General features: G+C 50.4%; 1 protein-coding gene across 1 annotated transcript in view; it reads left to right on the top strand.

The window, feature by feature from the left end:
* Nucleotides 1-344: 344 nt before the first annotated feature.
* ITGAL (integrin subunit alpha L) overlaps nt 345-13,259 on the top strand; it is a gene marked incomplete at both ends in the record, with an annotated part of 99,806 nt that continues 86,891 nt past the window's right edge. The window contains 2 exons of the mRNA XM_082260526.1: nt 345-393; nt 468-582. Coding sequence (XP_082116652.1) covers nt 345-393; nt 468-582 — 164 coding nt within the window. The remainder of the gene's footprint in view (nt 394-467; nt 583-13,259) is intronic.

Raw genomic sequence — 13,259 nt, 5'->3', positions numbered from 1 at the left:
TCTCCTCTCCTCTCTCCTCCTCTCCTCTCTCCTCTCCTCTCTCCTCCTCTCCTCTCTCCTCTCCTCTCTCCTCTCCTCTCCTCCTCTCCTCTCCTCTCTCCTCTCCTCTCTCCTCCTCTCCTCTCTCCTCTCCTCTCTCCTCCTCTCCTCTCTCCTCTCCTCTCTCCTCTCCTCTCTCCTCCTCTCCTCTCTCCTCTCCTCTCTCCTCCTCTCCTCTCTCCTCTCCTCTCTCCTCTCCTCTCCTCCTCTCCTCTCCTCTCTCCTCTCCTCTCTCCTCTCCTCTCCTCTTCTCTCTCATCTCCTCCCTCACTTCTCTGGTTTTGCCCCCCTAGGCACATAGAAGAATGCCCCCTGTAGCCGGGTGTTGTGCCCTGCTGGCCCTCCTGGTAGAAGGTAGGTACTCTCAGGTAGGTGTGGCCGGCTCAGTCTGTGGGAGGCTCCTCCTCATCCCTCCTCTCTCCCAGCAGTGGGCGTGGTCTTGGCCTATAATGTGGACGTCTCCCCAGAGAGGATCTTCCCTGGCAATGGAAGCAAATTCTTCGGCTACCGAGTCCGGCAAATCCAATCCACCAATGGAGAGAGGTGAGCCGCCGACCCACCTGACTCTGTGTACACACCGTGCACCTGACATTACCTCTGTGTACACACCGTGCACCTGACATTACCTCTGTGTACACCGTGCACCTGACATTACCCCTGTGTACACACCGTGCACCTGACATTACCTCTGTGTACACACCGTGCACCTGACATTACCTCTGTGTACACCGTGCACCTGACATTACCTCTGTGTACACACCGTGCACCTGACATTACCTCTGTGTACACACCCTACACCTGACATTACCTCTGTGTACACACCGTACACCTGACATTACCTCTGTGTACACACCGTGCACCTGACATTACCTCTGTGTACACACCGTGCACCTGACATTACCTCTGTGTACACACCGTGCACCTGACATAACGTCTGTGTACACACCGTGCACCTGACATTACCCCTGTGTACACACCCTGCACCTGACACTACCTCTGTGTACACACCGTGCACCTGACATTACCTCTGTGTACACACCGTGCACCTGACATAACGTCTGTGTACACACCGTGCACCTGACATTACCTCTGTGTACACACCCTACACCTGACACTACCTCTGTGTACACACCGTGCACCTGACATTACCTCTGTGTACACACCGTGCACCTGACATAACGTCTGTGTACACACCATGCACCTGACATTACCTCTGTGTACACCGTGCACCTGACATTACCTCTGTGTACACACCGTGCACCTGACATCACCTCTGTGTACACACCGTGCACCTGACATTACCTCTGTGTACACACCGTGCACCTGACATTACCCCTGTGTACACACCGTGCACCTGACATTACCTCTGTGTACACCGTGCACCTGACATTACCTCTGTGTACACACCGTGCACCTGACATTACCTCTGTGTACACACCGTGCACCTGACATTACCTCTGTGTACACACCGTGCACCTGACATTACCTCTGTGTACACACCGTGCACCTGACATTACCTCTGTGTACACACCGTGCACCTGACATTACCTCTGTATACACACCGTGCACCTGACATTACCTCTGTGTACACACCGTGCACCTGACATTACCTCTGTGTACACACCGTGCACCTGACATTACCTCTGTGTACACACCATGCACCTGACATCACCTCTGTGTACACACCGTGTACCTGACATTACCCCTGTGTACACACCCTGCACCTGACATTACCTCTGTGTACACACCGTGCACCTGACATTACCTCTGTGTACACACCGTGCACCTGACATTACCTCTGTGTACACACCGTGCACCTGACATCACCTCTGTGTACACACCATGCACCTGACACTACCTCTGTGTACACACCGTACACCTGACATTACCTCTGTGTACACACCGTGCACCTGACATCACCTCTGTGTACACACCGTGCACCTGACATTACCTCTGTGTACACACCGTACACCTGACATTACCTCTGTGTACACACCGTGCACCTGACATTACCTCTGTGTACACACCGTGCACCTGACATCACCTCTGTGTACACACCATGCACCTGACACTACCTCTGTGTACACACCGTACACCTGACATTACCTCTGTGTACACACCGTGCACCTGACATCACCTCTGTGTACACACCGTGCACCTGACATTACCTCTGTGTACACACCGTACACCTGACATTACCTCTGTGTACACACCGTGCACCTGACATCACCTCTGTGTACACACCGTGCACCTGACATTACCTCTGTGTACACACCGTGCACCTGACATTACCTCTGTGTACACACCGTGCACCTGACATTACCTCTGTGTACACACCGTACACCTGACATTACCTCTGTGTACACACCGTGCACCTGACATTACCTCTGTGTACACACCGTGCACCTGACATTACCCCTGTGTACACACCGTGCACCTGACATTACCTCTGTGTACACACCGTGCACCTAACATTACCTCTGTGTACACACCGTGCACCTGACATCACCTCTGTGTACACACCGTGCACCTGACATTACCTCTGTGTACACACCGTGCACCTGACATTACCTCTGTGTACACACCGTGCACCTGACATTACCTCTGTGTACACACCGTACACCTGACATTACCTCTGTGTACACACCCTGCACCTGACATTACCCCTGTGTACACACCGTGCACCTGACATTACCTCTGTGTACACACCGTGCACCTGACATCACCTCTGTGTACACACCATGCACCTGACACTACCTCTGTGTACACACCGTACACCTGACATTACCTCTGTGTACACACCGTGCACCTGACATCACCTCTGTGTACACACCGTGCACCTGACATTACCTCTGTGTACACACCGTACACCTGACATTACCTCTGTGTACACACCCTGCACCTGACATTACCTCTGTGTACACACCGTGCACCTGACATTACCTCTGTGTACACACCGTGCACCTGACATCACCTCTGTGTACACCGTGCACCTGACATTACCTCTGTGTACAAACCGTGCACCTGACATTACCTCTGTGTACACACCGTGCACCTGACATTACCTCTGTGTACACACCGTACACCTGACATTACCTCTGTGTACACACCGTGCACCTGACATTACCTCTGTGTACACACCGTACACCTGACATCACCTCTGTGTACACACCGTGCACCTGACATTACCCCTGTGTACACACCGTGCACCTGACATTACCTCTGTGTACACACCGTGCACCTGACACTACCTCTGTGTACACACCGTGCACCTGACATTACCTCTGTGTACACACCGTACACCTGACATCACCTCTGTGTACACACCGTGCACCTGACATCACCTCTGTGTACAAACCGTGCACCTGACACTACCTCTGTGTACACACCGATGTGATGGGAGTCACTTTGGTTGGAGGTCCTGTGGAACTCAGCTTACCTTAGAGGGGTTGGGAAATCCCTCTCTCTGCCCCCTAGTCTCCTCTTATATGTAAGTCCCCTGTGTCTATTAGGGGCACAGGGTGACCAAGAACCCCAGTTGGGTCTGCACTAACCAGACTCGCTGTACAACCACACCGGACTCAGCATTTGGTGTTATCCCGGCTATCCTGGGTTCTGTATGTGTGGTTTGTGTTGAACCTATGACAGCAATATTTAAGAACAATATTCCTCAAAGAAATATATAAAGATGAACAATTTCAGACTGTTATAATATTGGAAATGGTGTCCCATAGACCTCTGCTAGATAGGTTGAGATGGGGGTGGGGTTTGTTATGGTTAAGTTCCTGCATTTCTTTGTTCTATTGTTGTTCTGTCTGCCTTAAACCTATTATGGGATGTACATGTGTATGTGTATTAGCTTCTAGAGGGGAGGAGGGGATTTCTCCAGCAGCCCTTCCTAGACTGTCTGTTGGAAAGTTGAATATACAGCTGTGTGTCATGTTACAGAATGTAGTTCCCCGCCCAGTGTGTTGTTGTTATGCAAAGAGGGGGAGGGGGGATTGTCCTCTGAGTTGTGATCTTTTGTGCCTGTGTTCAATAAAGTGTTAGTTGCTTTTCAGAGACATACAAGCTAAGTTCAGGCTAGTTTTTGTATGTAGGGCAGCTGGAATATCTCCATCTATGTCCAGACTGGAGGAAGCCACATACTGACGGAAGACCACAAGCACGGTGTGGGTCGACGGTTCCGTTACAACACCGTGCACCTGACATTACCTCTGTGTACACACCGTGCACCTGACATTACCTCTGTGTACACACCCTGCACCTGACATTACCTCTGTGTACACACCGTGCACCTGACATTACCTCTGTGTACACACCGTGCACCTGACATCACCTCTGTGTACACACCCTGCACCTGACATTACCTCTGTGTACACACCGTGCACCTGACATTACCTCTGTGTACACACCCTGCACCTGACATTACCTCTGTGTACACACCCTGCACCTGACATTACCTCTGTGTACACACCCTGCACCTGACATTACCTCTGTGTACACACCGTGCACCTGACATCACCTCTGTGTACACACCCTGCACCTGACATTACCTCTGTGTACACACCGTGCACCTGACATCACCTCTGTGTACACACCCTGCACCTGACATTACCTCTGTGTACACACCGTGCACCTGACATCACCTCTGTGTACACACCGTGCACCTGACATTACCTCTGTGTACACACCGTGCACCTGACATTACCTCTGTGTACACACCGTGCACCTGACATCACCTCTGTGTACACACCATGCACCTGACATTACCTCTGTGTACACACCGTGCACCTGACATCACCTCTGTGTACACCCTGCACCTGACATCACCTCTGTGTACACACCCTGCACCTGACATTACCTCTGTGTACACACCGTGCACCTGACATCACCTCTGTGTACACACCCTGCACCTGACATTACCTCTGTGTACACACCGTGCACCTGACATTACCTCTGTGTACACACCCTGCACCTGACATCACCTCTGTGTACACACCCTGCACCTGACATTACCTCTGTGTACACACCGTGCACCTGACACTACCTCTGTGTACACACCGTGCACCTGACACTACCTCTGTGTACACACCGTGCACCTGACATTACCTCTGTGTACACACCCTGCACCTGACATTACCTCTGTGTACACACCGTGCACCTGACACTACCTCTGTGTACACACCGTGCACCTGACATTACCTCTGTGTACACACCGTGCACCTGACATTACCTCTGTGTACACACCGTGCACCTGACATTACCTCTGTGTACACACCGTGCACCTGACATCACCTCTGTGTACACACCCTGCACCTGACATTACCTCTGTGTACACACCGTGCACCTGACATTACCTCTGTGTACACACCGTGCACCTGACATCACCTCTGTGTACACACCCTGCACCTGACATTACCTCTGTGTACACACCGTGCACCTGACATTACCTCTGTGTACACACCCTGCACCTGACATTACCTCTGTGTACACACCCTGCACCTGACATTACCTCTGTGTACACACCCTGCACCTGACATTACCTCTGTGTACACACCGTGCACCTGACATCACCTCTGTGTACACACCCTGCACCTGACATTACCTCTGTGTACACACCGTGCACCTGACATCACCTCTGTGTACACACCCTGCACCTGACATTACCTCTGTGTACACACCGTGCACCTGACATCACCTCTGTGTACACACCGTGCACCTGACATTACCTCTGTGTACACACCGTGCACCTGACATTACCTCTGTGTACACACCGTGCACCTGACATCACCTCTGTGTACACACCATGCACCTGACATTACCTCTGTGTACACACCGTGCACCTGACATCACCTCTGTGTACACCCTGCACCTGACATCACCTCTGTGTACACACCCTGCACCTGACATTACCTCTGTGTACACACCGTGCACCTGACATCACCTCTGTGTACACACCCTGCACCTGACATTACCTCTGTGTACACACCGTGCACCTGACATTACCTCTGTGTACACACCCTGCACCTGACATCACCTCTGTGTACACACCCTGCACCTGACATTACCTCTGTGTACACACCGTGCACCTGACACTACCTCTGTGTACACACCGTGCACCTGACACTACCTCTGTGTACACACCGTGCACCTGACATTACCTCTGTGTACACACCCTGCACCTGACATTACCTCTGTGTACACACCGTGCACCTGACACTACCTCTGTGTACACACCGTGCACCTGACATTACCTCTGTGTACACACCGTGCACCTGACATTACCTCTGTGTACACACCGTGCACCTGACATTACCTCTGTGTACACACCGTGCACCTGACATTACCTCTGTGTACACACCGTGTACCTGACATTACCTCTGTGTACACACCGTGCACCTGACACTACCTCTGTGTACACACCGTGCACCTGACATTACCTCTGTGTACACACCCTGCACCTGACATCACCTCTGTGTACACACCCTGCACCTGACATTACCTCTGTGTACACACCGTGCACCTGACATCACCTCTGTGTACACACCGTGCACCTGACATTACCTCTGTGTACACACCGTGCACCTGACATCACCTCTGTGTACACACCGTGCACCTGACACTACCTCTGTGTACACACCGTGCACCTGACATTACCTCTGTGTACACACCGTGCACCTGACACTACCTCTGTGTACACACCGTGCACCTGACATTACCTCTGTGTACACACCCTGCACCTGACATTACCTCTGTGTACACACCGTGCACCTGACACTACCTCTGTGTACACACCGTGCACCTGACATTACCTCTGTGTACACACCGTGCACCTGACATTACCTCTGTGTACACACCGTGCACCTGACATTACCTCTGTGTACACACCGTACACCTGACATTACCTCTGTGTACACACCGTGCACCTGACATTACCCCTGTGTACACACCGTGCACCTGACATTACCTCTGTGTACACACCATGCACCTGACATTACCTCTGTGTACACACCGTGCACCTGACATCACCTCTGTGTACACACCATGCACCTGACATTACCTCTGTGTACACACCGTGCACCTGACATTACCTCTGTGTACACACCCTGCACCTGACATTACCTCTGTGTACACACCGTGCACCTGACATCACCTCTGTGTACACACCATGCACCTGACATTACCTCTGTGTACACACCGTGCACCTGACATTACCTCTGTGTACACACCGTACACCTGACATTACCCCTGTGTACACACCATGCACCTGACATTACCTCTGTGTACACACTCTGCACCTGACATTACCTCTGTGTACACACCGTGCACCTGACATTACGTCTGTGTACACACCGTGCACCTGACATTACCTCTGTGTACACACCGTGCACCTGACATTACCTCTGTGTACACACCGTGCACCTGACATTACCCCTGTGTACACACCATGCACCTGACATTACCTCTGTGTACACACCGTGCACCTGACATTACCTCTGTGTACACACCGTGCACCTGACATTACCTCTGTGTACACACCGTGCACCTGACATTACGTCTGTGTACACACCGTGCACCTGACATCACCTCTGTGTACACACCGTGCACCTGACACTACCTCTGTGTACACACCGTGCACCTGACACTACCTCTGTGTACACACCCTGCTCCTGACATTACCTCTGTGTACACCGTGCACCTGACATTACCTCTGTGTACACACCGTGCACCTGACATCACCTCTGTGTACACACCCTGCACCTGACATTACCTCTGTGTACACACCGTGCACCTGACATCACCTCTGTGTACACACCGTGCACCTGACACTACCTCTGTGTACACACCGTGCACCTGACATTACCTCTGTGTACACACCGTGCACCTGACACTACCTCTGTGTACACACCGTGCACCTGACATTACCTCTGTGTACACACCCTGCACCTGACATTACCTCTGTGTACACACCGTGCACCTGACACTACCTCTGTGTACACACCGTGCACCTGACATTACCTCTGTGTACACACCGTGCACCTGACATTACCTCTGTGTACACACCGTGCACCTGACATTACCTCTGTGTACACACCGTACACCTGACATTACCTCTGTGTACACACCGTGCACCTGACATTACCCCTGTGTACACACCGTGCACCTGACATTACCTCTGTGTACACACCATGCACCTGACATTACCTCTGTGTACACACCGTGCACCTGACATCACCTCTGTGTACACACCATGCACCTGACATTACCTCTGTGTACACACCGTGCACCTGACATTACCTCTGTGTACACACCCTGCACCTGACATTACCTCTGTGTACACACCGTGCACCTGACATCACCTCTGTGTACACACCATGCACCTGACATTACCTCTGTGTACACACCGTGCACCTGACATTACCTCTGTGTACACACCGTACACCTGACATTACCCCTGTGTACACACCATGCACCTGACATTACCTCTGTGTACACACTCTGCACCTGACATTACCTCTGTGTACACACCGTACACCTGACATTACCCCTGTGTACACACCATGCACCTGACATTACCTCTGTGTACACACCGTGCACCTGACATTACCTCTGTGTACACACCGTGCACCTGACATTACCTCTGTGTACACACCGTGCACCTGACATTACGTCTGTGTACACACCGTGCACCTGACATCACCTCTGTGTACACACCGTGCACCTGACACTACCTCTGTGTACACACCGTGCACCTGACACTACCTCTGTGTACACACCCTGCTCCTGACATTACCTCTGTGTACACCGTGCACCTGACATTACCTCTGTGTACACACCGTGCACCTGACATTACCTCTGTGTACACACCGTGCACCTGACATCACCTCTGTGTACACACCCTGCACCTGACATCACCTCTGTGTACACACCGTGCACCTGACATTACGTCTGTGTACACACCGTGCACCTGACATTACGTCTGTGTACACACCGTGCACCTGACATCACCTCTGTGTACACACCGTGCACCTGACACTACCTCTGTGTACACACCGTGCACCTGACACTACCTCTGTGTACACACCCTGCACCTGACATTACCTCTGTGTACACACCGTGCACCTGACATTACCTCTGTGTACACACCGTGCACCTGACATTACCCCTGTGTACACACCGTGCACCTGACATTACCCCTGTGTACACACCCTGCACCTGACATTACCTCTGTGTACACACCGTGCACCTGACATTACCCCTGTGTACACACCGTGCACCTGACATTACCCCTGTGTACACACCCTGCACCTGACATTACCTCTGTGTACACACCCTGCACCTGACATTACCTCTGTGTACACACCGTGCTCCTGACATTACCTCTGTGTACACACCGTGCACCTGACATTACCTCTGTGTACACACCGTGCACCTGACATTACCTCTGTGTACACACCGTGCACCTGACATTACCTCTGTGTACACACTGTGCACCTGACATTACCTCTGTGTACACACCGTGTACCTGACATTACCTCTGTGTACACACCGTGCACCTGACATTACCCCTGTGTACACACCGTGCACCTGACATTACCTCTGTGTACACACCGTGCACCTGACATTACCTCTGTGTACACACCGTGCACCTGACATTACCTCTGTGTACACACTGTGCACCTGACATTACCTCTGTGTACACACCGTGTACCTGACATTACCTCTGTGTACACACCGTGCACCTGACATTACCTCTGTGTACACACTGTGCACCTGACATTACCTCTGTGTACACACCGTGTACCTGACATTACCTCTGTGTACACACCGTGCACCTGACATTACCTCTGTGTACACACCGTGTACCTGACATTACCTCTGTGTACACACCGTGTACCTGACATTACCTCTGTGTACACACCCTGCACCTGACACTACCTCTGTGTACACACCGTGCACCTGACATTACCCCTGTGTACACACCCTGCACCTGACATTACCTCTGTGTACACACCGTGCACCTGACATTACCTCTGTGTACACACCGTGCACCTGACATTACCTCTGTGTACACACTGTGTACCTGACATTACCTCTGTGTACACACCCTGCACCTGACATTACCTCTGTGTACACACCGTACACCTGACATTACCTCTGTGTACACACCGTGCACCTGACATTACCTCTGTGTACACACCGTGCACCTGACATTGCCTCTGTGTACACACCGTGCACCTGACATTACCTCTGTGTACAAACCGTGCACCTGACATTACCCCTGTGTACACACCGTGTACCTGACATTACCTCTGTGTACACACCGTGCACCTGACATTACCTCTGTGTACACACCGTGCACCTGACATTAGCTCTGTGTACACACCGTGCACCTGACATTACCTCTGTGTACAAACCGTGCACCTGACATTACCTCTGTGTACACACCGTGCACCTGACATTACCTCTGTGTACACACCCTGCACCTGACATTACCTCTGTGTACACACCGTGCACCTGACATTACCTCTGTGTACACACCCTGCACCTGACATCACCTCTGTGTACACACCCTGCACCTGACATTACCCCTGTGTACACACCGTGCACCTGACATTACCTCTGTGTACACACCGTACACCTGACATTACCTCTGTGTACACACCGTGCACCTGACATTACCTCTGTGTACACACCGTGTACCTGACATTACCTCTGTGTACACACCCTGCACCTGACATTACCTCTGTGTACACACCGTGCACCTGACATTACCCCTGTGTACACACCGTGCACCTGACATTACCCCTGTGTACACACCGTGCACCTGACATTACCTCTGTGTACACACCGTGCACCTGACATTACCTCTGTGTACACCGTGTACCTGACATTACCTCTGTGTACACACCGTGCACCTGACATTACCTCTGTGTACACACCGTGCACCTGACATTACCTCTGTGTACACACCGTGCACCTGACATTACCTCTGTGTACACACCGTGCACCTGACATTACCTCTGTGTACACCGTGTACCTGACATTACCTCTGTGTACACACCGTGCACCTGACATTACCTCTGTGTACACACCGTGCTCCTGACATTACCTCTGTGTACACACTCTCCTGGAGGAGAAGGTGAGTAGGAAGGGCCTGGGAGGAGGTGACGAGGGGGGAGAAGGTTCTAGGAGGAAATGATGAGGGAGGTAGGGGGTCCTAATGAGGGAAGCAGGAGATTCTGGGAGGAGGTAATGAGGGAGGTAGGAGGTCCTGGAAGGAGGCGATAAGGGAAATTGAAGGTCCTAGGCGCAGGTAATAAGGGAGGCAAAGGTACTTAGGAGGGGAAAGTCCTGGGAGGAGGTGACGAAGGAGGTAGGAGCACCTGGGAGTAGGGATGATCGAACAGTTCGGGTCGACCATTGGTTCGACCCGAACATTGGCTGTTCGAGGTTCGGCCAAATTTAGAACTTTTTGCTGAAAAAGTTCGGAATTCGGCAACCAGAACCGACCAAAATGCAATGGTTCAGGAAATGGGCTTTAAAAGCCAGTGATTGGACCAGAACTATCAGTAAAAGCCAATTGAGGGGGCAGGAGAATGCTAGGAATGTGATTGGAGTGACTAGGGGGTCCAGAGTCCAATCATTAGTGAATACGCCCCCCAGTATATAAGATAAGATAGCCCCCGCCAAATTCCTAGCATTGTTATACAGGGATGTGGAAGAGAGTGGAAGCAGTTCTGTTACTTCTGCTTCAAAGTGTCATTTAGCAATTATTAGTGTGAGGAAAGGGATATCTAGTGTAGTTAGGGTGCTATTTTCCACTATAGTTAGATTTAAAAATCTAGTTTCTGTAGGGAAAGTGTTAAGTGTAAGGGGACCGTAGTGTAGTGTAGGGTTAACTGACTCTGACTGCTATGGCAGGGTGACAAAACCCTTCCATGTCAGGGTGACCGCTATAGAGAAAAGATTGTTTCTCTTGTGTCACATTCAGAGCACTGATATGGCTTCTCCCCTGTCACCCTGCTTTTTGGCTGCAGGCATTTATAGGGTTTTTTTGAGGAGATGTTTGGAGTCAGGCATGACATCTGAACTTCTGTGTAGGGGTATATATATACACACACCCATGTCTGTATATATACACCTACATGTATATAGGTGTGAAAATAGCAGAACACTATGCTTGTGCTAATTAAATAATTAACAGGCATATGGCTCCGCTCCTATCACACCTATATGTGTGTATGAGTATAAATATATACAAGTGTGTGTGTGTGTATATATATATAACCCTATACAGAAGTTCAGATGTTTTGCCTGCCTCCAAAGACCCCAAAAAAATGCCTGCGCCAAAAAAAAATGCCCAGGTGTGTTCTTGAGGGTGTTTTTTTGGGCATTTTTTTGGGGTCTTTGGAGGCAGGCAAAACATCTGAACTTCTGTATAGGTGTATATATATAAACACACACACACATATATGTATTTTACACATACACATATATATAGGTGTTATAGGAGAGAAGCCATATTAGTGTGAATTAGCGCAAGCATATATTTCTGCTACTATCACACCTATATATGTCTAGGTGTATATATACATATAAGTATGTGTGTATATATACCACTACACAGAAGTTCAGATGTTTTGCCTGCCTCCAAAGTCCCCAAAAAAATGCCCAAAAAAACGCTTGCTACAAAACCGGCAAGGTGTGAAAATAGCGAAGCCATATCCCTGTTCTATATTAATTCTAATACAAACAATCTTTTTTTCTGGTTCTGGACATGCCACAGAGCTGACACTTCACAGGTACACTTTATAGACCCCCCAGACACTAAATCTAAAGTCAAAATCCAAAAATCTCTCTTTTTTTAAACATTTTTTCAATAATTGTCTCTCTATCAAAAATGACAATTTTTAAGAACTTTTTTTTGTGTGATTAATAGTCCCTGGGGTATGACCCAGAACCCTAGGCACTTTTTAGGGGCATTTATTGGGTTTTAGGGCTTCAAAATTGTGTTTTTTGATTACCGAAGTTCGGGTCCCATTGATTTCAATGGGGTTCTGAAATCCGGGCCGAACTTTTGGGAAGTTTGGATGTTCTGGCCGAACCGATCTTTTGAAAAGTTCGATCATTCCTACCTGGGAGGAGGGAGGTAAGAGGTCCTAGAAGGAGGTAATGAGAGGGTAGGAGGTTCTGGAAGGAAGTGAGGAGGGAGG

Source organism: Pelophylax lessonae (assembly GCF_965119305.1).
Source record: "Pelophylax lessonae genome assembly, chromosome: 6".
Taxonomy (NCBI): Eukaryota; Metazoa; Chordata; class Amphibia; order Anura; family Ranidae; genus Pelophylax; species Pelophylax lessonae.
This window is presented reverse-complemented; position numbering and strand designations above follow the sequence as displayed.